The sequence below is a fragment of the Gymnodraco acuticeps genome, unplaced genomic scaffold, assembly GCF_902827175.1.
Source record: "Gymnodraco acuticeps unplaced genomic scaffold, fGymAcu1.1, whole genome shotgun sequence".
NCBI lineage: Eukaryota > Metazoa > Chordata > Actinopteri > Perciformes > Bathydraconidae > Gymnodraco > Gymnodraco acuticeps.
This window is the reverse complement of record NW_022989883.1, coordinates 517951-543665: the sequence shown is the minus strand read 5'-3', so window position 1 is coordinate 543665 and position 25715 is coordinate 517951. Positions and strand designations below refer to the sequence as shown.

The following is a 25715-nucleotide window of genomic DNA, read 5'->3' as shown; positions in this document are numbered from 1 at the left end:
GAAAGAAGCAAAAACAATGCAAACTGAAGAAAAACACAAGTTTCATTATTATATTTAACCAATATTCGTAGAAGTATTTTCTTTGCTCACACACTCTTCTGCTTTTACTCATTTCGCACACTCCCCCGACAGCTTCACGTGCTGTAATTGAGTTTTTCTTATTTGCGGTTGAGCAGGTCCATCGAGCGTTTGTTCAGGATTATTTTATTGATTCCTGGTTAAATATTAATTTATGCCTAATTGTCTCGGCAGGGTGAACGTAATGATTCACTTTTAAATTATATATGAGTTTCAAATTGATCAATAGTCCTATTTACAGGGTTATTGATTTCAGCGAATATGAAACCTGAGTTTATTACTGCCTGCAAGTTTATTTTCTGCAGTGTACATGTGAGTATATTATATGTTGCAGAGATGACAGAAATAATCCTTTAATTTAGAAAAAGTAAAATTACATTGGTCCTAAAAGACTCAATTCAAAAGTAAAAAACCTGAATCAAAATGTTATTTAAGTAGAAATACAAAAGTATGATCAGCTAAATGTGCTCAATATACACAATAGCCCTACAAATATATTAAAGGTCACCTATCATGCTATTTTTAGGCAATAGCATAGGTCTCAGATATATACAAATATATAAAAAACATGTCTATGATCACCCATTCTAGCCATGCCTCATATCCCTCTATTTCACTTCCTGATTCACAAGTGCTGATTTTGGGTATAAAGCTTAAAAAAAAGATAAAAAAAAAAAAAAAGGAGGGGTCTGAGCTCATTCGGGACCCGGCAGCTACTGTCTAAACTAAATACTGCGCTGATGAAACGCCATATCATGGATTATCAAGGATTCTTTCTGAAACAGTATGGAGATCAAAGGCTTTCTCTCTTGCCGGTTATACCACAAGGTGAGTTCCTTTTTACTTCCTGCTTCTTCACACACATGCTCTCCAGTACAGGTTAGCTCTGAGTGTTAGCGATGCTAACACTCGGGCGGTTTTGGCGCAGTGGTTAGAGCGTTGATCATCAGATCAAGGGGCGTTGGTGAACTCTAGAAACCCGCCTCGGCCGCCACTGCGTCAGGCCGTTGTGTCCTTGGTCAAGACACTTAACCCGCATTTGCTCCTGTGGGTAATGTCCACAGTAATGACATTTACAATTGTAAAGCGCTTTGAGCACCTGTAAAAGCGCTCTAATAAAAAATGTAATGCATTATTATTAGGGCCGGGACTCGATTAAAAAAATTAATCTAATTAATTAGAGGCTTTGTAATTAATTAATCGAAATTAATCGCATTTTTAATCACATATAAATATTTGACCTAAGAACAGTGAGAAGCAATTTTTTTCACATGGATTTTAGTATACCATTAGGCGCATTCACACCGCAGTACTTTTCCCACAAAGGTTCATGAGAATTTAGTTCATGAGAACTCTTTGAACCTCGGGGAGGATTAGGCAAATGAAGCCGCTGACGTCACTTCTTCTTCTTCTGCTTTGGGTTTACTGGCAGGCCGCAAATCACTTCACGGCGTATACTGCCGCCCAAAGTCCCCGGCCGGAAGTCCCCGGAGTTGGGGACTGGCTTCAGTAGAAGCTGCTGGGAGTCCCAGCAGCCTTCCGAGTAAATCGCCAGAACGCCGACACCTCCTCATCTCCACCGCTCCCATGTTTTATTTTGTGTTGCCATAAGTTAGTGTCTCTGCGTTTCTGCGCTGGGCTAATGCTAATAATGCTAATGCGAGGATAATAAAATGGCGGCTTCACAAAACTTTTTGGGAGTTTTACGGGGCGTGGTTTGCAATCCGCCCAGCCAATCAGACATATAGCTCTTTTCTCACAAGAGAGCCGTACGAAAGTCCCTGCTCTCTAGCAGCTCTCTGCTCTCTAGCAGGGACTTTCGTGGGGGTAAAAAGGTTCTCATGAACTAATTTTAGTACCGGCTCTTTTTGGTGTGAACGCGATAAAAGAGGCTAACGTCCACGCTAGCTTCCACGCTAGCTGCTATATGTTTTGCATTGAGGTGATACTTGAGGCTTGATGTGCTGCGGTGATATGCGAATTCCTTTTTGCATAATTTGCACACAACCGTGCTCTTATCGACGCTTCCATCCGTCCGTTTTTTAAAACAACATTTCCCACTGTTGTTCACTGTGGTTTGTTGTTGTCTGAAGTCATGAACGTTAGTTGGTGCTCCAGTATAATCGGTACGCCTGAAACTCATCCAGTGAGAAACGTTCCGCAGTGCAAAAATAAGTGCGATTAAAATGCGTTAATTTTTTTAACGCGTTCATTTTTGTGTAATTAATTAATCTTAATTAACGCGTTAAAGTCCCGGCCCTAATTATTATTAATGTAAACACCATATTACGTCCAAAACAGTCGGGCATTGTTTCTGATAGCAACGTTTCTGATTGGGCCGTGGGTCCACATTTCCGATATTACGTCATATCGGACGCAAATCTGGATCAGCTCCGTTGTTCCCCCGTTTTTAGAGATTTGGGTACGGAGGAAAAGAGAGAGGGTTTTATTTTCTGACGCTGCGTGAGTTCCCCGACACACCGGGGACACATCTTTATGTATTAAAGACATCAAAAAGTGCATTTTGCATGATGGGTCCAATTTAAATTTTTACTATATCTTAATACAAAACAAATGTATTCTGTATTTATTACAAAAAAAGACATGTTCTCGGCCAATTTAAGATCTCATATAAAACTTAAAAAGTGTTTTAAGGGCAAATTAATGCATATAATCCTACACAAATGTTGTGTGAGGGAACACAGGGATTTTAGCCTTTGCAAACCATTTACATGCACTGAAACCTATATAACACACTAGAGGAAACAAACAAATACATGTATAAAATGTCGTTGTTTGTCAATGTTCAGCCAACTTTAGATACTATATAAAGTTATATTCAAACACTGGGTGTATTAGGAAAAACATACAATATTTTCCCGCCAAAATAAAGGCAAGTAGAAGTATAAAATAGCATAAAATGTAAATACTTTAGTCAAGTATTAAAGTTTGCCAAAAATGTAATCGCCACCTGTTTCTACTGCACCTTGGTCAATCTCATCATCCACATGAAGCTAGTATACCTGCATGACTCTAGCCCTCTTAAGTTGGTATTTTCATGGTTGATTGAACATATTGTAAGTCCCTTACAATGTAATGTAGTAATTAAGTAACTTGAGGAAATGTAATTAATTACCCTCGTGTGTTTGTAGTTTTTACACCATGTGACCCTCTCCCCCCCCCCCTCAGGGTCTTCAGAGTGTGAGTGGTCGGACTCGGGCTCTGATCTTCGTCTGAGGAAGTTTCCGTCTCTTCTTCACGGGAAACGCTCCGCCCCCGAGCTCCCCCTGTTGCCCCCGGTAACGCGCCGCATCGACCAGAGTAGCCCCTCGAAGCGAGACGACCCTCTTCTGCCAATCAAGCGAAAGCCTCTGCCTAAGCCCCGCCCCACGCTCCAGTCGCCACGGCAATTCAGCTTCGACCACCCCTCGGGCTCCTCGGGGTTCGGGGGCTTCAGCGAAGACGAGGGTTGGACGAGGCGCCGCAGCGAGAGGATCTTCCTCCACGACGCCACCACGACAACCAATCAGATGCCATCGTTGGTGTCAGCTTCCACCAATCAGAGCTGCTCCTCCTCTTCCCCCAGCTCGGCTCCGCCTCTCACACCGAAGCCCCCCGCCCCCCCCCAGACCCAAACCCTCCCCGCCCAGCAGAGAGGGGAAAGACCTCATCAAAGTACGTCAATTATATTTACATTTTCACTTTTTATTTATTAATTTAGTTTAACATGAACTTTGCTTAAAACACAAAATCATCTCCTTACAGTCATTCTTCTTTTTTTTTAAACTGCTATGGCGATACATTTTTCTTTTATAAGACATATAATATATCATTTGAATAGTTTTTTAATATGGAAATCTTTGTTTCTTAAAGGTCACAGTCACTTGTATTCTCTGTTACTGTATCACTCCTCTCCTCCTCCCTCAACACTGGTTCCCTCACATCCTTTTGTCCCCTCTGACACCTCTGTTGCGGCTTTCACACCAGCGCTTTTCCCTTTTTAGCTCCGAGCGGGAGCTTTTCTGGTTCAGCTCCGGTTTCCCTTTTCTGCTCCCGCTCTGTTCACACCGCCCAGAGCTGCCGCTGCTGCGTCATGACGTCACCGTTTACGTGCCTGCTTCATAAAATCCAAACCGCGCGGAAATCCCTCACATCGACAACAACAACAATGGCCGATTGTATTGAAGCGCTGTTCGCTTTGGTTATCCTCTTACGAAACGAAATGGAAGACATCGGACGACTTTACAAGGGACGACTTTACTTGGAACTTTACAAACATCACATGCGAAATGCAAGACTTCTTTGTGGTCTTCAGCATCTAGGCCTACTTCAACGACGAATCTGCCCCTGCCCTGCCCCTGCCCCTGCCCCCGCCTCGACGTAAGAGAGACGTAAGCGACGCCGCCTCTTAGCTCCGAAGCTCTTGCCTCTAGACCGAAACATTTTTGGAGCTGGAAGTGAACCGGATTCCGGAGCTAAGAGGCGGCGCCTCTGCGGTGTGAACAGGAAAAACCGTGCGTGCGTGCGTGCGTGCGTGCGTGCGTGCGTGAGCAGGGTTTCCCAGTCCTTCAGTCACTGCAGCACTCCCCTGCTGCCTGTGTCGCTGACAAGAAAGGACAACTGCAGGCAGTCTGGCCTCTGTGTCTGTGTGCGAGAGTGTGTGTGTGTGCAAGAGTGTGAAGATGTCCAGTACATCCTCAGTGCAGTGATACATATGCATGCTTTCAGCAGAAGAAGAAGCTGAAGGAGTCTCCGGTGAGTCTGGCTCCACCCTGCAGCCTCTCAGACCCTCCTCCTCCTCCTCCTCTTCCTCCTCCTACTCCTCCTCCTCCTCCTCCTCCTCCTCTGAGCCTCAGTCCGCAACGCAAGAGCCAACCCAAAGCCAGACCCAAACCCAGAGAGGTCAGTGAGAATCTGCTGTGTCATCAAGGATGTGAACCTAACCCTTTTGCCTTTCTTTTAGGCTTTATTACGTCTAACAATAACTGCAATAAATAACGACATATACACACTCTTTTGCTTTGTATCTATATAATAATAAAAACACATTTCAAGACAAGGATCCAGATCTAAAGTCTGATATAGAATGCATGACTTTATGCTTCAATAGCCAGGGGATTACCATTATAATTTTACTTGTTTAGAGCTATTATACAAGATGAGTTCAAAATTGTATTAAAAAGAAAACGTCATCCCGTGCCAAATGCATTAACAGCCTAATTGATTGAAAAATAAAAAAATGTCCCCTATGAGGCACAAGGGTTAATTATCCTGGCAAGAACAAAATTGGAACATTTAAGTGATGTTCCCTAAATGTGCACACATCCATTTTACCTTTTATGTGTCAGGATCACACACACACACACACACACACACACACACACACACACACACACACACACACACACACACGCACACGCACACACAGTGACAATACGTGTGGAGGTTGTTGCTGCTGTAATTAACACTGATCTGTTGGTGAGAGAAGAAGTGAACCTCTCAGAGTGTGATTTCTGCGCTCCATCTGCCACCAACACACTGCAGCTTGTTTTGGAAACACTACAGGCAGCCGGAGTGTGTGTGCAGAGTTCTTGGTGGTGGCAGAACATCAGATAAAGAAGATTGTGTATAAAACAGCATAAGCGTTGTAATATGTTGCCTTTTTATCTTTGAAAAGTTTGCGGTGTGTCTGGTGGTTTGGTGAGCGGCAATAAATTAACTTTACATAGCAGTAGTAGAGGAACAAATACAAAAAAAAGTCTTCAGTTTTTCAATGGAGCAAAGCACATCCATGTTTTATCATTAGTCTAAGATGTCTAGTTTAAAAAATATAGCTTGTATTAGAATATTTTACTGCAAAATTAGTTGTTTTGTTTGGATCCTAACTAAAAATGTTGAAAATGTAAGGGGAACGTATCTGCTTTATCGCACTTATCTCCGGAAATAAAGATCAAAATATCACTAAACTTGTAGGAGATGTTTCCAGATAGACATTGTATATAATAAACCCAATACTTCATCAATACCTTTGACCATATTTTGAATATATACACTTTAACACACATTAATTAAAGGCGGAAATGGAATACAGGAGCCCCTTCCAAAAGAAAAGTTTCAAATTAAATATTTTCTAAGACAGATGTGACTTATTGGTGATTTATTGGATCTTTACTGCTAGGAAATCAAAGCCTTTGTGTGTTTTCTCTGCAGCCTTCCAGGGGGGCGGTGAGCCGGCTGATGGAGAGCATGGCGGCGGACGAGGACTTCGAGCCGAACCAGGACAGCAGCTTCAGCGAAGACGAATTGGTCACACCGCGAAGCAACAGCGTGTCGGAGAGGGTCTCCACACCGGGTCAGTACACAGACAAGAAGACAAGGAATAATAGATATTGACAGCTTCAGCTAACAAACAATAGTCAGTTCTACTGCAATGGCTGAACAACAGCTGTGCACGGAGACAGTAATGTAACTTAAAATGAGGGAATACTGTGTTCCTGTTAGTATTTACTTCCTGTCTGTCTTCTTCGGCTGTTCCCTTTAGTGTTTACTTCCTGTCTGTCTTCATCTGCTGATTTCTCGTGTTCAGCTCTCTGTGTTTTATCCTCTTTCCGTCTCTTGTTCTGTTTACTTGTCCTCGTTTCCTTTGTCTAGCGTGTTGTGCTCTTTTCAAATATGAAAATAAATATTATAAACACACAGTTATTTGACAGACTTACAGAAACTAGTGGGTTTTTTTTGGCCACTGCTGATGTTAAAGTGACCCAACTTCTTTCTGCAGATTGATATGACTGCACATCGTCCCTTAGTCAGAACAGCCGTAGCAGATTTTGAGATTTTTTTTAAAGTAACTGACCGCTAAATGTCCAAATCGACCAATCAGAATCCAGTTTTCTTGTACAATATGCTTATATACTGCATGGTTCTGTTGTGTTCAGCTCCGGTGCAGTGTGTGTTGGATAAGGACTCGCTGGTGGACGGACTCAAAGTTTTGATCCCGATGGACGACCAGCTCCTGTACGCGGGACACGTGAACACTGTACACTCCCCCGACATGTGAGTACACATCTCAACCTCAGAGGGTAAAACAAAAAGACACAGTGGAGCCTTTAATAGTGGACACACACATCTGGTGGCACTATTAAAAGCAGCGAATCAATCAGTATGCTCCAATTTTGGTTCCAGCTGAAGTTTGGTGTCCTTGACTTTAGTAGTGCCTGATTTAGCTGCACGCGCGCTTGGAAAGCCACCAGAGAATAAAAGTAAAGGAGAGAATATTTTAGGCTCTCTGCAGGTGCGAACCACAGTTAAAAAGCTTTGATGATTGATTGATTGAATGCTAAAATAAAGCTGAAACGATTAGCTGACTACTAATCCATTTTTTAAATAAGAAATTATTCACCAAGTAATTTTTCATGTCAGAAAGAAAGCCTTCAGCCTCTCAAATATGGAGTTGTCCTGCCTTTCTCTGTTTTATGTCAATATGTTTTGCGCTGTCAAAACAAGACATTTTAAGCTAGGCCATTACCTAGCTTTTTTCCAGTCGTTGTGCTAAGCTAGGCTAATCAGCTGCGGGTTGCTTCATATTAACCATACAGTCGTATGTGTTACTCTTCTCATCTAACTCTGGGCATTAAAACATAGGCATGTTATCCCAAACAATGTCAAACTATTCCTGTAAAACTGCACAAACCTGCATAAACATTTTATGATAAACATTAAAATCTAATGAGTGGCCTCATTAAAAGAAAACAAACCCACTAAACCCTGTTCAGACGGGATTAGTATTCCAGGGGGGATTCAGGTATTAACAGTGCTATGGTCTGAAAAGTATTTTTTGACAAAGTACTGCAGTGTTTGTTAGTTATAAACGACACATCCCCCACCCCCCACAAAGCAGTCATAATCCAGATACCGGTTGAGTGCTTTCCCTGGAAAATACACATGTACACTGCAAAGACAAACGTGAACTTTCCCACTGATTCCCAGACGTTTAACCCGTCCATTTTCCCACATTTCCTCCCTGCAGATACAGCGTGGTGGTGGAGGGGGAGCGAGGGAACCGACCACACATCTACTGCCTCGAACAACTGCTGCAGGAGGCTGTGAGTCAACACAATTCACATCTCTGTTTCTGGTGAAAACTGAAATGTGAAACACTTGGAAAATAAAAGGATTGCATGCAGTGGGGAAAAATAACTCAGATATTTTACTTGAGTACTAAAAAAAACTATTTTTGCCACCAAATGAAAGTGAAGTAGAAATATATAAAGTAGCTTAAAATGGAAATACTCAAAAATGTACTTAATTATGGTCACTTATTATATGTCTACGTAGTAACTCCACCACTGGTTACATGCATATGGCTTGACCTGTGCAATAATGTATATGATTTTTGTGTGCAGATCATCGATGTGAAGCCTCCGTCTGTCCGTTACCTTCCTGAGGGAACACGCATCGCCGCCTACTGGAGCCAGCAGTACCGCTGCCTGTACCCCGGCTCCGTGGTCAACGGTACAGAGCCAGCATCACACACACACACACACACACACACACACACACACACACACACACACACACACACACACACACACACACACACACACACACACACACACACACACACACACACAAGATGATATAATAGATCTTTACAGAGTATAATGCAAAAGGGTTAAGGCCAGCTAGTAATGGGAGCATATTTGGTATGGGTTTGTATTCTTATTTCCATTCAGTGAACGTAATTAGAATCCGATACTTTTTTTTTTGAGTCTTTTTTTATTTTCACCCTTAACAGGAAGTTCAGATATCGACGAGAAGGATGATCTCATCACGGTGGAGTTTGACGACGGAGACACAGGACGCATCCCGCTCTCACACATCAGACTGCTGCCGCCTGACTACAAGATCCACTGTGAGCGCACACACACACACACACACACACACACACACACACACACACACACACACACACACACACACACACACACACACACACACACACACACACACACACACACACACACAATATCACGTCTATCTGTTTGCATGGTTGCTATTTGAAGTGTTTTCTCAGTACAGTGCCGCTATCTTAAAGCTATTCCGGTACACAGCTACTCTTTAAACTGCTGTGTGTATATACTATAAATACTATACCTAAACACTCTTCCTAAGTGTGTGTGTTGTCCACTTAAGCATGGTTCAGCCTTAATGGTTGTCCACATCAACTACAGTGAGGAAATGATGTCCTCCGAAAGGAGAGAAACAACATGAAGCACATACAAATTATATGTATCTAGCACTCAAAACACCTTGTGATATTTCAGTCGTATTTCTCCGTGGGTGCTACTGTTGACTTTGGCAGAAGCTGGTGTAAATATTTTCCTTTTTGCCAGCAAGGTGCTTCTAACATTTAACGAAGGACTGCACAGAGAAGACACAATCTGATCATTCAGAATTGAGAGGTTTGAGGGTAACAGACAAGAACACGCCTATATTCAGGTGCTGCTTTTCTTGTTAAGAAGCCTGAGTAGCTGCAGTCATGGGGAAAGCTTGAGAAATGTTAAAGGGGCCCTATCATGCTTTTTGAGGTTTACCCTTTCCTGAAGTGTGTTTATATAGGTTATGTAAATAGTCTTCAAAGGCTAAAGTCCCAAACTTCCTTAAGCTTAGATTGGACTTCTTTGATTACTTTTAACAATAGTTACTCCACTATGTAACACTCATGCTTATATTGGCCAGCGCTCCAACCAAGCCCCCAGGAAGTGCGCCGGACTCTGAGGAAAATATTCGTTGTGGCCAAACGGCGGTACTACACTTCCGCATCAGTGGCTGGGCCCGGAAACACTTTTTTTCCCATTGACTAACATGGGGAAAGAGACGTCTGTAAATCGTTGGATAATTTTTTTTAAACTAAATAAACTACCCAGTATGAACATTTGTATAGCCCTTATTAAAAACATTCGATCCTCAAGTTGTAAAATTTGCTAATAACGTTATTCTCACGGGACCGCGCCGCCCGGCACGTTCATGTGACGTGTTCAGTACTACATGAGTTTTACCTTTACCCATGGATGCACAATTAGAACGGATTATATGAATACTTTCGCGACGTTTCGCTCTCTCAAAAGTTGGGCCATTTTGTCTTCATGCGCCAATGAGCAACTTTCATAGGAATGAACGAGGCCCCGTCTCCCACGCTGTATCCAGTTCTTATTATACATCCATGGCTCCAACACATTGTACATGATAGGCTAAGGGGCGGGACATCTCTAAGCGGTTGACAAATCACAACAGAGCCAGCTAACCAATCAGAGCAGACTGGGCTCTGGTTTCAGACAGAGGGGGAAAAGAGGTGCTGCAGCACAGGCAGTAATGAGAAAAAGAAAGAGCTCTTTGAACATTAAAGCATGGAGACATGTCACAGTAGAGACACTACATACTGATATACACCTGAAAATGAGCAGAATATGTCCTCTTTAATGTCAAATGTTTAAATCTTCTGTTTTCCTCCAGGTGCCGAGCCGTCCCCTGCCCTGCTGGTGTCCAGCTGCTCCCGGAGGAGAGTCCGTAAATGCAGCAAAGAGAGCAAAGAAGCGGGAACAAAACCTGAAGATAGCGCTCCGAAGATCAAAGGGAAACCTGGTCGCAAACCCAAACCCAAACCAGGTGAGCAAACCGCTTCCTCCTCTCCTGCAGCTTCTATTGCTTCATTTGGGCTTAACGCTTGACTTTTAGTATCATCATTATTCAACTCACTAATTGTTATTACCAGCCCACGACCCGCTGCTCATCCTGCTAATAGATGATATCCTCTGAGTCTAATTTCACTCGACTCTAATGCATCAGTGAAATCACCTGAAGGGACAACGAGTCTCTCAGAAGTGATTGAGATCTGTTAGAATAATCAAAAAGTGAAAAGGTAATGTTTCCTAAGGGAGGTAGAAATAAAAGAGGGGTTGCTTAGTAACACTGTACTGCCATCACGTTCGAGTTTATTCCACAGAAGGTAACGCAAAGTGCTTCACAAACAAAAAATGAAGATAATACCATGGTCCCCTTCCCTGGGAATAAATACCAAGTGACACATGACTTTGGGATTGCTAAAAACTCTCTTAAAAATCTGAATAAAATGTATAAATTAAATAAGAATTAAAAAAATAAGAATATAAAAATGATTAAATACAAAGAAAATAATAATACAATAAAAATAAGAGTTAGTTGAGATTTGCTGCCTTCTTCTCTCCTTTGAGGAATTCAATAGCCGCTTTCACACCAAGCACTTTGCCGTACTTAGTTCCCAGCACTTAGTTCCCCCATGGAACTAAAGAGACGATCGCGTTCACACCGGAATAAGTTCCCTGAGGGAAGATTACGCAAATGAAGCCGCTGACGTCACTTCTTCTTCTTCTGCTTTGGGTTTACTGGCAGGCCGCAAACCACTTCACGGCGTATACTGCCACCCGGAGTCCCCGGCCGGAAGTCCCCGGAGTTGGGGACTGGCTTCAGTAGAAGCTGCTGGGACTCCCAGCAGCTTCTACTGAAGCCTTCCGAGTAAATCGCCAGAACGCCGACACCTACTCATCTCCACCGCTCCACCGCTCCCATGTTTTCTTTTGTGTTGCCATAAGTTAGTCTCTCTCCGTTGGTGCGCGGGGCTAATGCTAATAATGCTAATGCAAGCAAATACGACTTCAAAAAACGTTTCCGAGTTTTACGGGGCGTGGTTTGCAATTCGCCCTGCCAATCAGAAATTGGAACCCTTTTCTCCCCAGGAAAGTACCACCTCTCTAGCAGGGACTGAAAAGGGGGGTAAAAGTTCTCATGAACTAAGTTCTCGTTTTGGTTTGAACGCAAAATCCCAGGAACTATCGGAACTAAAGGGAAAAGTACGGGTAAAAGTACTCCGGTGTGAAAGCGCCTAATGGGACCAGTAAAGGACATCTCTGGCCAAATGTGTCAACACCAGTGTTGTGCTAGTTATTGAAAACCAGTAACTAGTTACCATTACTAGTTACTTCATGTCAAAAGTAACTCAGTTACTTTACTAGTTACTTACATCCTAAAGTAATGCGTTACTGTGAAAAGTAACGTTTTCGTTACTTGAAAAAGGGCTCCCATTAATGCCCTTATAGCCTTCATTTCAGTACTGTTATTGCATTGGAGAATAATACAATCTGTTGATCAACTTGACATGCATTATATGCAATCTGGATTGCATCGATATTAGCTGGCTTTCCATTTTTGTATATTCTTTCTCCAGGTAGTTGGAAAAAGTGTTCCGTCCCATATGCCGTGTGCCGCCCGGACATGCTATCATGCTAACTAGCTCCCTGAAAGCGGGTGACTCCACTGTAGCAATAGCCTGCATGTGTTCTACAACATACCGTGCAATGGCTTTATCGACTTTTCCCTGGCCAGCAGTCCCTTGGTTAAAATCCAGCCGCTGTTGCTTAGGTGGAGGTGGAGTGGCGTCGGCTGAGTCTCTGTGGTCTTAGCTACTAGCTTCGTCCCAGCATGTTGTTTTTGCAGATGTTTTAAGAGATTTGAATGACTGGTTTGGGCAGTAGATAGGATCTCTGACCCGCCAAGACACAACTTACATTTAACAGAAACTTTCTTTTCTTTGTGCTCGACAAAAGTAAAATAGTGAGAATATCTCCAGGTGGAGAAACTAGACTTGAGCTCCGCCGCCGCCGCCATGATAGTCTTGTTAGTAAACAACACAAACACGCCCACAGCCCGTCTCCGCATGTGACACAGGAAGTATCTAAGTACATTTACTCAAGTACTGTACTTAAGTACAGTTCTCATCTCTGTTCGCCTGGCTGTTGACTATATAAAAAAACTAACGCAGTAACGGAGTAACGCACCATGTAGTAACGGTAACGGCGTTACAGTAACGCGTTACTTGTAACACGTTAGTCCCAACACTGGTCAACACCTCGTATTAAAGAGAGATGTATTTCACATCGAGGACAATGTGTGCCCTACTTCTTCTCCATTTTTAGGAATACTGATAGTAACATGCAGATTGTTGATGTCCTTATACAAACTATTTATCATAAAGACCATTTAAAGAAGTCAAATCAAATATGCTTTTCCGTCGACTTTTGATTAATCTTTTGAAAACATCAGACCCAAACAGAAATAGCTCCACACTCAGAAAGATCTTTCATCAAACATCTCATACTTGACTGTGACTGTCATCTCTGTTGTCACTTTAATGAAGACCTCCGTTGTTGTCCAGAGTCTGTTCCTCTAACAAGGGATGTGTTGTGTCTAATTTGCTGACGCTCGTCTTGTTTCTACTGACTAAGCAGTTCTTCGATGCAATGCTTTCATTTTTAGAATCGTCTCCTTCATTTGTCTACTTTTCTCCGCACATCACCACAAAAGTCCCAGAGCCACCCCTTGCTTCAATTTATACAATTCATACTTCACCAAAGGTCAAAAATGAAGAGGGATGATCTTTTAAATATACATTCATACACACATATATACCCACTTGTACCAATGTTCACTTATACACATACACACGTACCTGTATACTTATACATACATAGGCAATAACGTACATGTGCAGACATACAGTAAGCAGAACTGAAAATGATTGCATGGAAAACGTGCTCATTGTTTTGGCCGTATTAAAGTTGTATTTATTTTTCCATATTCAATCCATGTTCTCCATCTATTATCAGCTATGTGTTTTTGTTCTATCTTTCTTTCCACTTGGTAAGCAGTTCTTCAGAAGTTTTCAGAATCATTTCCTATTTCATAATTTCTACTTTTCTCCACATACAACCACAAAAATCCCGTCACCACAGAAAGAAAACATCATGGTTTCCAGTAAAGTCTAACCTTTGTATTGTTTTTCCTCTCAGAGACCTCCGTGAACCCAGACGTCCGGGAGAAAGCTGATCCTCCGTCTTCCTCCAGCGCGCCCGCAGAGAGACCCCCGCCTCCACCCAAGCCTCCCCAGGACAGACCCTCCTCTGTGCAGAAGAACTCTCCGGAGAAACCTCGTCCCGCATCACGCCCCACGATAGGACTCCATCAGAAACCGGGCCGCAAAATCTCCACTACGTCCCCACTAAGTAGCCCTATTCTTCCACAACCGATTTCCAGGAAAGCCCCCCCACCTTCTGCGGTTAAACAATCCCGCTCTCTGCCTCCGTCCCTCTACCCCTCCACCTACGGAAAGGTCCTGAAGGTGGATCTGTACAGTGAACCCAACCTCAGCTCGTACACAAACCAGCGCAGAGATCGAGAAAACGGGGTCAGTCCCACCTCAAACCGACCCTTAATTAGACCCAATATTACATCACCCAAGTCTTCATCCAGGCCCTCTTCAGTTTCCTCGCCCAAAACCAAACCCTCCTCGGAGCATCACAGATCGAGCCACAGCTCCGGACTCATACCCGCCTCCGGACTCATATCCGGCTCTGGACTCATACCCGGCTCCATCTCCAGAATGTCATCAAGCAAACCTCTGACTTCCAGACCTTCTTTATCGTCATCCTCCGCCCCCAGACCCAAACTGAAGATGGCGTCCGACCATCTTTCCTCCAGACCCGGCGCCGTCTCGCGGCCCATATCCAGCTCCGGACAAGGGGACTCTCTGATGAGGCGCAAGTCTTTACCGGCAGAGCCTCTCGTGAAGCTGGACCACGAAGGCGTCACCTCTCCAAAAACCAAGAAGACTAAAGCTCTGATGCTGCTGGAGGGTCGGAACGTCAGAGCAGATCACACGCCGATCGCCTCGACCAATCAGAAGCTGATGAAGGTGAAACCGAGAGTTGATAGAGAGTGTGTTCTTCCAGAGAAAGACGCTCACTGGAAAGCGCCGATTCTAACAAAGGAGAAGTCGGAGAACCGTGGAAGAGGACAGGAGACGAGGGAAGACAAAGGTAAAAAGGAGGTAGAGAGGAAGGCGAAGAAGGAGGAATCTCACAGCAGCAGCAGCTCAGAGTCGGAGGAGGAACGTGACAAGGTGAAGAAGAAGAAAAAGAAGAAGAAGAAATGCACCTCCAGTTGCTCGTCCTCTTCTTCGTCTTGTTCCGGTTCCTCCTCATCTTCTTCATCAGGGTCCTCGTCCTCGTCCTCTTCGTCCACCGATGACTCCTCCTGCAGCTCGGATGAAGAGAGGACCTCCACCCCTCCTTCAGTGCCAATCATACCTCCTCCAGTACAGGAGAAAGCGAAAGAAGAACCGGAAGAGGAGGAAGTGAAGAAGGAGGAAGTGAAGAAGGAGGTGGTGAAGAAGGAGGTGGTGAAAGAGGAGGAAGAAGAAGAGATGTCGCCTCCTTCAGAATCTCCCTCTCCTTCGTCCTCTCCGACGCCTCCTGCTCCCGTCAAACCTGTGAAACCAGCGACCGGGAAAGGCTCCGGGCAGAGGGGTCGTCCTCCCAAACCGAAGCCCAGCGGAGGGGAGGGGAAGGTGGGCAGGCCGAAGAGGAGGGAGGGGGTCCACATGCCCACCACCAAGGAGCTGGCCAAACGTCAGCGGCTCCCCAGCGTGGAGAACAGACCCAAAATATCTGCGTTCCTTCCAGCCCGACAACTCTGGAAGTGGTTCGGAAAACCCACTCAGGTGAGGAATTATTTGACTCCCATTATGTGATTTGATATTGTATTTATTGCCTGTAAAGCACTTCGGTCAACTGAGGTTGTTTTAAAAGTGCTATATATATATAAATAAATAAAGATTGAGATTGAGGAATAGTAGATAGAACATTCCAGATGTGGAACAAGTCCGACAGTGGCACAGTCAGTAGGGGCTTGGACTGTGAGCCGGAGGGTCGCCGGTTCAAGTCCCCGAACAGACCTGAATATGGAGTGTGGACTGCTACTTGGAGAGGTCCCAGTTCACATCCTGGGCCCTGCCGTGGTGCCCTTGAGCAAGGCACCTGACGTAGAAGTATTAAGTAGCATAAAAGAAAAAAACTTAGTTAGTTTAATGTACTTAAAGGGGACCTATTATGCAAAACCCACTTGTTCTTGTCTCTTCTACATCAACATGTGTCCCCTCTGTGTAAAGAGATAAACACATTTAAATATTGTATTTTTTCAAATATGCCAATTTAAAATACTGAGTGTATTAGAAATGCATCATTTGAAAATGTGCTTTTATAACTTGAATATTTTAAGAGCTTGTATGAAATGAACCTGTTTAGTGAGACAAATATAAAAAGACCTGCATCTATCTTTACATACATCTCTTATTAGATGTTGTATTCATTAAACTCAGTGTTGTTCACATAATAAACGAAACAGATAACGGTATATAGTTTAGTCCCCAACATATCTAATAATAATAATAATTACCGTATACAGTACATGTTCGCTCAGAGAGACTGACATGGAAGTTTTTATTTTTGTAATTAAATGTATTTATTTTAATTTTATTTTTAATGCAGGCAGCATTCAAAATAAAATATGGCTGTCGCTTCAGGTTCCTCCATCTTTTTCTTCTCCGTTTCTTGCATTTTGAAGATCACTTTTGCTGTTCTCCCAGTTGTTTCTCCTGATCCATCTCTGGTGGTTTTCGGCCAGGTGTTTTGAAGAATATTTCTTCCTGCCCCTTCAATCTGGCCTCCAGCTGTTGGACTTCAGCCTCCCTGCTCTGTTTCAGAGCCACTTCTTTGAGGACCTGCTTCTGCAGAGAGCTGCAGTCGAGCTGCCAGGCAGTAATGCTCTGACGGAGCTCAGCGTTGGTGTTCTCTGCCTCCAGTCGCAGGAACTTCTCCTTGTCCAGGCTGTCGGATTTCTCCTTGTTGATCTGGTCTGAGATCTCTTTCTCTGCCTCAAAACTTGTGATCATCTCGTCCAGCTGCTGCCTGTGTTGGCTCTCCGCCTCCATCTTCTCCTTCTCAGCGCTGCATTTATCCTCCAAGATTGTAATGAACTGAAGGAGATCTTCCCCTTTCCTCATCAGCATTCTTGCGGTCTCTGTTTTGGCCTGCAGGAGACCACCATGTTTCTGGCTGTCGGATGTCTGCTGGTGGCTTTGTTGGCACAGACTTTCCCTCAGATATGAGATGTCTTCCTCACGCTCCATGATGGTGTCAAACTGCTTTATATGCTCTTCGGAAAATCCTGTGTCCCTGTAATCCAGGAGTTCCTCGAGATGTTTGATTTTTTCTTTCTCTGCTCGCACCCTGTGGCAAAATGTATTCCTCTCTCTGTGATACTCAGCGTATAACTCAGTCAGGCCAGATATCTTCCCGTTGCTGCAGTGGATCTGCTTGCAGGCGAGTTCCACGCGATCCACAGGTTTCCCCCTGTTGGGCTGGAAGCCTCGTCTGTCCATGGCACAGTGTGTAGACTTGTGCGAGTGTAGAAGAGTGTAGTTGCCTGACGAAGCAGTGTGTTGTGTTTGTTAGACTGACTGGTTTCTGACTGAATGCGTGTCTATGGCTGACTGCTGGCTGTAGAGTGATTGAAGTCCTCAGAAGAGCCTTCCTGTTTACGTTCAGTGCTCGGTTGTCATGAGAACCAAAGTTCTAGAACTCCAGGTCAAACTCAAATGTTCCATTGGTCCTGGTGCCATGTGTGTCCATGGCAACAAACATCCAATCAGAGAGCTTGATGGCAAAACAGATTTTTATAATTAATATTCAATCTATTTGTCCGACTTTATCACTTTATAAGCAACATAAATGCATTTGTTTCAAATACTTCACATGTACACGGTGCAAATATGTCATTTTCATTACTTATTCCTTAATTCATTAATACCTGACTGCTATGGCTGAGAGGATTTTCTGTTTCAAACAATGATGTTATTTTATAAAAAATAAGGTTCTTTGTCAGTTTAGAGAGTTTGGAGAGAGGAGTATCACCGTTGTCAAAGTTTGTTGTCTGGGAGTACAGAAGTTATATAATTAGCGTCTAAAAGATTTAAAATCTCATGACTGAATATTTCCACTATGTGGAAGCAACATGAGATTTCTTGCTGTTTGAGACTTGGTTAGGCATGAAAACAGAGCAAATCAAGTGTATAGGGTATATAAATAACATCAGGGTCCTTTTCTTATTATGAGTCACATTGCTCATTCCTCAATTCTGAAGCCCTTTAAAAAACGGTACTTAGACACAAAAAATGCGAAAGTAGGGTCCAGGTGAAAAACAAAACAAAGTTACATTTAATAAATGAACAAAATATGTAATTGTGAAGACCAAAAACTAAAAATGTTAAGCTTATCCAGACAAAGTTTGAGAGCAAGTATCTTCCTGTTGGTTGTAATGCTGAAAAAACCGATGTCAAACAAACAGAAACAGACAAAACAATCCATGGGGTAGAAGCAAGTATGTCATGTAATACACTGTCAAGATACCATATGTCATAGAAACAATAAAAAAACAGCTGTGAGCGTTTCAACCCTGCCAGTAAAAGGCACTATGTAGACACAGGCCCCTAATGTACCAAATCCCCCCCTCGTTTTCTCTCTCTGACCTGTCTCTCTCCTCCCCACAGAGACGGGGTATGAAAGGCAAGGCGAAGAAGCTCTTCTATAAGGCCATCGTGCGCGGCCAGGAGATGATCCGCATCGGAGACTGCGCCGTCTTCCTGTCTGCCGGACGACCCAACTTACCGTTCATCGGACGCATCCAGAGCATGTGGGAGTCGTGGGGCAGCAACATGGTGGTCCGGGTCAACTGGTTCTACCACCCTGAGGAGACAAACCCCGGCAAGAAACTCATCGACAAGAAGGTTGGTGTTGGGAAAATACTGAATGTACTCTTCCAATATCAGAGTCACACATGATAACAAAGGCCCTACGCAACTGTGTACGTGACAGGATGTATGATTACATAGAAGAAGCTCATGAGACACCGTGTTGAACATACGATAGCTAACGATTAAACAAGATGACAGCCCCTAGGGCAGGGGTGGCCAACCAGTCAGAGGTTAAGAGCCACATTTTTTCTATGTTACTAAGAGCCACATCAAACACACAGTCACTGATACCGCTTGTTTCAGTTTTTTGTTTTCTGGAGACAAGATTTCAACCACGTCACTGATGCATTTTTGTGGCATTGGGATATATTTTTTAAATCCTCTGGAGCAGAGAGAGGAGCTGTGGATTATTGTTATTGATTAATGCATCAGTGTTTCTTAGGGTCAAAAACACTAAACCCACAACTTAAGATGAAAGCGTTTAGTTTATTTAATAAAAGAGCACATGTTCAATGTGAAAAGTGACAGTAGTTATAGATTATTTGCAATTTGGTGCTATATATATATATATTTTTTTTTATTATATATATAACACCTTGAATTCCAGGGGGGGGTGCGGGGCTCCGTTGGCGGGGCGCGGGGCTCCGTTGGCGGGGCGCAGCGCCCCTCCAAGTCAATGGTAGGGGAAACACTGGATAGTGTTTAATCAACGATAGGTTTCCCCCCCCTCAAAGGTGATTGGTTCACTGCATCGCAGGTATTATTGTGATTGGCTCTTGGGCCACATCAAAATTAGACACGCTGTCATCCTCTCATACTGACACCTGACACCACACATACACACGTAGGGAGAGCCGGGACGAATGTAACACGGGACGAAAGTAACACGGGACGAAAGTAACGGAGCTATTTTATCCGAGCCCGAACAACTTTGACCTGCCAAATTACGTCAGAATTATCAGCATTCAATACTTAACAGACCTACTAAATATCAGGTTTAACTGTCAGGAGTAGCTAGTGTTGTCACGATACCAACATTTTGGTTTCGATACCAAGTCAAGAATTGCGATTCCGATTCTTTTTCTTAAAAAAAGGGAAACAGTCTTAAATGTAATTATTGTGCTTTAGTTCACACCAGAACCATAACACAAACTTTTAAACAATGAGAACAATAAATAAAATAAATGACAAGAATTCGTATTAAATAAAATTAATACATTTCTTACAGACGGGCCTCGTGGTGTCCGTAGGCTTGCCCTCACTGTCAGAGATATAGCTAAAATACTTCCACATTTCGCTTCTGGCGTCTTTTTTCTCAACAAGCCGAGGCGCAGCGGCAGTTGCACTCCCACTTGCAGCCATGCTTCTGGTTTTCTCACATGCTCTGGCAGCTAGCGCGTGCACGAGAGAGGGGAGGGACTTAGAGCGTGCTTGAGAGGGGAGGGACTTAGAGCGTGCTTGAGAGGGGCGGGACTGCAGGCACAGCTGCAGAGCAGGGAGTGGAAGCAGAGCGCTGAACACACACGGCTCTTATTAAAACGGCGCTTTCTCACCGGAGTACTTTTCCCCGTCATTCTTAAAGTACCGATACTAATGAAACGGAGGAATCGTAACGTTTTTAACGGCAGGGTATCGCGGTATACCTTTCAAGTATCGGTACACCATGCAACACTAGTCAGGAGTCAGTGTCTCTCCCCCAAACTCACACATATAAAATTCGATATGAACTGAAGAGTCGCATGAAACTAGGCAAAGAGCCGCATGCGGCTCGAGAGCCGCGGGTTGGCCACCCCTGCCCTAGGGAGATAGACATATGACTGTCATGTTTATTGCTTACGCAGGTCTTAGCTAATCTGAACTAAACATTGTATACTGCTTTGAACCGGTATTCCTCCATCTTGTGACTGTGTAACTCCCTCTCAGTATATCAGCATGTGAAGGACACAGTTCAGGAACTAGTTGTACCAAATGCTCTGTATGTGATGACTACTGCCATTCTTGGGAGGATAATAAATACATGGATCCTGATTATTGAAGCTCAAGCCGGTGACGAGTGATATTTTTCTAACAGTAGGCGTCAAAAAACTCCATGAAATGATCCGGTCACAACCTGTACATCCTCTCTCTGGATGTCCTGATGCCACAGATCTTTCCTTCATTGTCCTTTTCTCTTAAAGTATAGAAAACCTGAACTTCGGATAATTTCGTTGTTTTACGTGCAAATCGCGACACAGCAGCTTTTAGGCATGATTAAACTGGGGTAGTGACGTAGTGCTGCTTTAATATAAAGACTTTGAGGCGGGATCCTGTTTATTCCAATAAAAGTTGCTCTGTGGTGCATGAAGCCAAAATAACCTCTTTTTCCTTAAGCCCCGCCCCCAATCAGCTCCACCACTCTGTCTAGCCAGGTGAGAGGAATGGAGGTTTCGGCTTTTTTAAATGTTACAACTTTTCGTCCCTTATGAGTTAAATAAGGGCTTTTCAATAATTGTTGTTAAATATATACGCTGATTTAACAACGTCCCTTTCCTAATGTAAGTCAATGGGAAAAAGTATTTTTGGCCTGACACGTGTCAAGCTGTAGTAACACCACCATATGTTCAACGATTAAACATCGTTGATTAAAATTTGATGGCGCACTTCCTGGGGGTAAGACAATTCTTATTGGTTATTCAGTCAAATATATTTGTGTTTGTTAATTGTTTTCATCTTGTGGAGGTTTCAAACCCTTTTTAATGTGAGGGAATGTAATTAATGAAAGGGATTTATTTTAATCCAATCTCATAACTAATAGAGTCTTCCTCCTCTCTTATTTCCTCAAAGCATCTATCATTGTGCTGTGTCATTAAAAAACCATTAGACTTTTTTAGGATTGTATGCACGATTCTTTCATAGCTGTAAAAGACTGAACACACATTTAAAAGATTAACACTCTGTCCTCTGCAGAACTGGGATCAGATGTGCGGTCTGTCGTTACCTTCAGCTCTGCACTCCTCCATCAAGAGGAAAGACTTCATGGAGGTGAGAGAGAAAGCGTTTTATATACCTCTGATCTTCTAGCTTTAAAGCCCCGTTAGATTTTATTATAACCATAAAGCTGAGAGAAGCTATACTTAGAAAATATGGAGGTGCAAAACGGACTTAAAGGTCACCTATCACGCTATTTGTAGGCAATAGCATAGGTCTCAGATATTACAAATATATAAAAAACATGTCTATGAAGTGTTTTGCTCAAAATACCAAACAGATCACCCATTCTAGCCATGCCTCATATCCCTCTATTTCACTTCCTGTTTCAAAAGTGCTGATTTGGGAATAAAGCTTTAAATAAAAAAGGAGGGTCTGAGCTCATGCGGGACCCGGCAGCTACTGTCTAAACTAAATACTGCCGTGATGAAACGCCATATCATGGATTATCAAGGATTCTCTCTGAAACAGTATGGAGCTCAAAGGCTTTCTCTCTTGCCGGTTATACCACAAGGTGAGTTCCTTTTTATTTCCTGCTTCTTCACACACATGCTCTCCAGTACAGGTTAGCTCTGAGTGTTAGCGATGCTAATGTAAACACCGACCATATTACGTCCAAAACAGTCGGGGATTGTTTCTGATAGCAACGTTTCTGATTGGGCCGTGGGTCCACATTTCAGATATTATGTCATATCGGACGCAAATCTGGATCAGCTCCGTTGTTCCTCGTTTTTAGAGATTTGGGAACGGAGGAAAAGAGAGAGGGTTTTATTTTCTGATGCTGCGTGAGTTCCCTGACACACCGGGGACACATAGTTATGTATTAAAGACATTAAAAAGTGAATTTTGCATGATAGGTCCAATTTAAAATAGTAGTTAAATGTTGTGAATATATACCTGAATACATCAATGAACAGTGATAGTAGCTTAATAGACAATGGGTGTGTTAACGGAAAGCTTTATTTATTCACTGTTTTATACTTTAAACTTTAATAGGTTAAGAAAAATTACTTTTTTTAGGGCCAACTATCAAAACGTTTTAATTATCATGTTATACATATTATAAAGTGCTTTACAAATAAAATGTATTATTATTATATAAATAATTTCACAATATTCATAGTTCAACAAAATAGTTTTTTTTATTGTTTTAATTTATAATAACAAATACATTTCTGAATAAGAATATGTATATGTCCCGGGGAAAGCTCCATTTTAAACTGAAATAAATAAAATAGGAAATATTTATAAAAACATAAGAAAGTGAAATAAAGATTTGAAATCAAAAGAAATAAAGATATTTAATATAAACATAAAAAGTAAAATCTCCAATAAAAGATCAAATAAAAATAACAAGTTAAAGTAGTTATTTAAACATAAGAAGTTAAAGTCACATTAGTAACAAATCTATTACTATTTGCATATATTTAATACAATTCCTTTTCCTAATACATTACTCTTACCATGATCTGATTGGAGTTAAATGAACAACACAAACGTGTTTGGGACTCCAAAGACACGAGACATTGCAGTGAATTATCTAGTTGTGTAGAAAAGTAGCATGTTTTTGATCCACACTATATGAAAAGTATATTATTGTACTATTTCAATTCTATTTTATTTGTTTTTAGTAGTATTTACTTGCACTATTTAATCTGTTTTATTGTGTTGCTCTGTTGGAGGAGCCTGTGACCTTAGACTTTCATCGACATAACTACACTGTAGCTATTTCTAATAAAATCCTGTGTTACCTCCACAGCGCGCCCTCTACCAGTCGTCCCACAGCGACGAGAACGACGTGCAGACGGTGAGCCACAAGTGCCTGGTGGTGAGCGTGGAGGAGTACGAGCAGATGACCCTCACCCGGAAGTACGCCGACAGCGAGGACCTCTACTACCTGGCCGGCACCTACGAACCCACCACCGGCATGATCTTCAACACCGACGGAGTCCCAGTCATCTGCTAAACACACACAAACTCCCAAAATCATGAGTCCAACACTGAATCATGATGGATCTTTTAATGACAACACGACAGACTGTTAAACACACCTTCTACTACAGAAAAGGAGACACTATAGACAGTATTACAAGGACATCAGTCTCTTTTGCACACACACTCTCTATTTACATTTACTGGTGCTGTGTTGGTGGGAAATCTTGAACACACACACCAGCCTCTTTACTGTAAATATACTCCCCGTAAACACACGTGTAAATAATCCACACACACACACGTTATATAGAGGACAAATACGTGTTTTATTTTCATGTAACAGATTTATGTCAGAGTACTTTTTTCTAAACAGTGGAGAAGCTTTAATGAACTGTGAATGATGAAGAGAGACGGTTGTTATGATGTTGCCGTGGTGGTGTTACAGTCACGTTACAGTCATGTTAATGTACAGAACAGCAGGAGCGACAGACAGAGAAACAGACGCACAGGAAGAGACAGAGGTACCCTTTGCTGTCCTACAGAGAGCTCTTAAACAGATTTTTAAAATAATAAAACACTTATTTTAACCGATTCAACTCCCCGTGACAATCCTAACTAAACGCAGGCAGACTGTTTGTCCCTCAGGATTAAAAAGAGAGGAAGGAATATGTTTAAAAGCACTTCCCATTTTCATCCTTGAGTTATTTGTCTTAAAGGGATAAATCCACCCGAGATCACAATCAAACCAGCTGCTGTTCAAATGTCCTGGATTTTATTGAGTGCTCATTTTTGCTTTTAAAACAATACTTTGACAAAAAGAGCTACAAGATTCAGGCTGCGGTCGAAAAGTAAAAAGAAATATCAGGACAAAAATGGTTTCCCTACCACCTTCAAGATTTCAATTTTAACAACGCTGTAAAACCAGAGCAGTGACATTTTCGCACCAACGCAGAACAAATCAGGGTTTCTGGAACTGATCTGGCAGAGACAGTTTCTAACAGCTCTTATCAAGACTGCCACGTAGGTACTTCTGGGTAATTTCCCCCCCCCAAAAAAGACCGCAGTTTCCAAAGCTGGAATTCTGAAGAAACGTAGGAAAAATGGGCAACGATGCAAAGTAAACACTTGATCATAAAGTGACCGAACAAGCTGAGTGTCGGGTGGATTTATCCTTTTCTTTAAACTTTTTTTTTTTTAAAGCTGTTCTTCAAGGTTGTAAGCATTTCAGTCCGAGCCGCATCAAGGTCATATCTCTGATGAAGCTGCCAGCAGTGATACCATCATGAACATAATTAAATTTTTACAGTTCCACACTTTGGCATCATGTCGACTTGGCTGCAGTGTTTTCAACCTCTAAATGTCCTGTCTTAGCAATATCTTTTTACTTTCTGCTTCTAGGCGTCTATCTTCACCCTGTTCGATCACATTTCGACCCTCTGAGCTATCACGTTTGAAATGAGTGCACTTTTTAATGACTGGGAGTCTTGTATGTCTTCCTAAATTATTTACCTAACCCCCCGATCGTACATAAAGATAAACAAACATTTTCTCCCCTCTTTTAGCTGCTTATGAATATTTTTCAATGTGCCTAGTTTAACCGTTTTTTAGGGTGAGACTGTTGAATGTCGTGCTCAGGGTTGTGAGCATTTGGGCGGCCTTTTTCTCTCCCAGGCCTTATGATGATTCGCCAAATCTCTTTAGGTCCCGCCCCCAACATCAAAGCAAGACTGCTGATTGGTCAGATTGGCGGTTTCCCCCAAAATGCCTTTCTTCTTTGCGATTTAAAGTCCAAACAACCCTCCGTTTACTGAGCTGTTAACCCACTTTGTTACACTATTGTGTATAGAGTTTGTATCAGATCTATATACAGTATATTGTATGCATAGTATATATCTGTGATTATCATGTTGATTTTTCTCGTGCCACGTTGCCCTCTCTCTGCTTTGCCGCAGAGATTGAAGATTGTCTTGTTGATATTCAATAGTTTTAATATGTTCTACTCTTTTGAGATCTCTTGGTTGTTTTATTATAGTCTATATCATGTTTTACTCTGTGA

The 25715-nt window shown here is 42.5% G+C and overlaps 1 protein-coding gene across 1 annotated transcript in view; it reads left to right on the top strand.

The window, feature by feature from the left end:
- Positions 1-24851, top strand: part of tnrc18 (trinucleotide repeat containing 18) — a 77460-nt gene extending 52609 nt beyond the window's left edge. The window contains 13 exon segments of the mRNA XM_034198800.1: positions 3268-3704; positions 3706-3753; positions 4810-4980; positions 6289-6430; positions 7014-7131; positions 8105-8180; positions 8481-8589; positions 8873-8989; positions 10591-10743; positions 13959-15667; positions 18554-18790; positions 21704-21778; positions 23484-24851. Coding sequence (XP_034054691.1) covers positions 3268-3704; positions 3706-3753; positions 4810-4980; positions 6289-6430; positions 7014-7131; positions 8105-8180; positions 8481-8589; positions 8873-8989; positions 10591-10743; positions 13959-15667; positions 18554-18790; positions 21704-21778; positions 23484-23690 — 3599 coding nt within the window. The 3' untranslated portion in view covers positions 23691-24851.
- Positions 24852-25715: the final 864 nt, after the last annotated feature.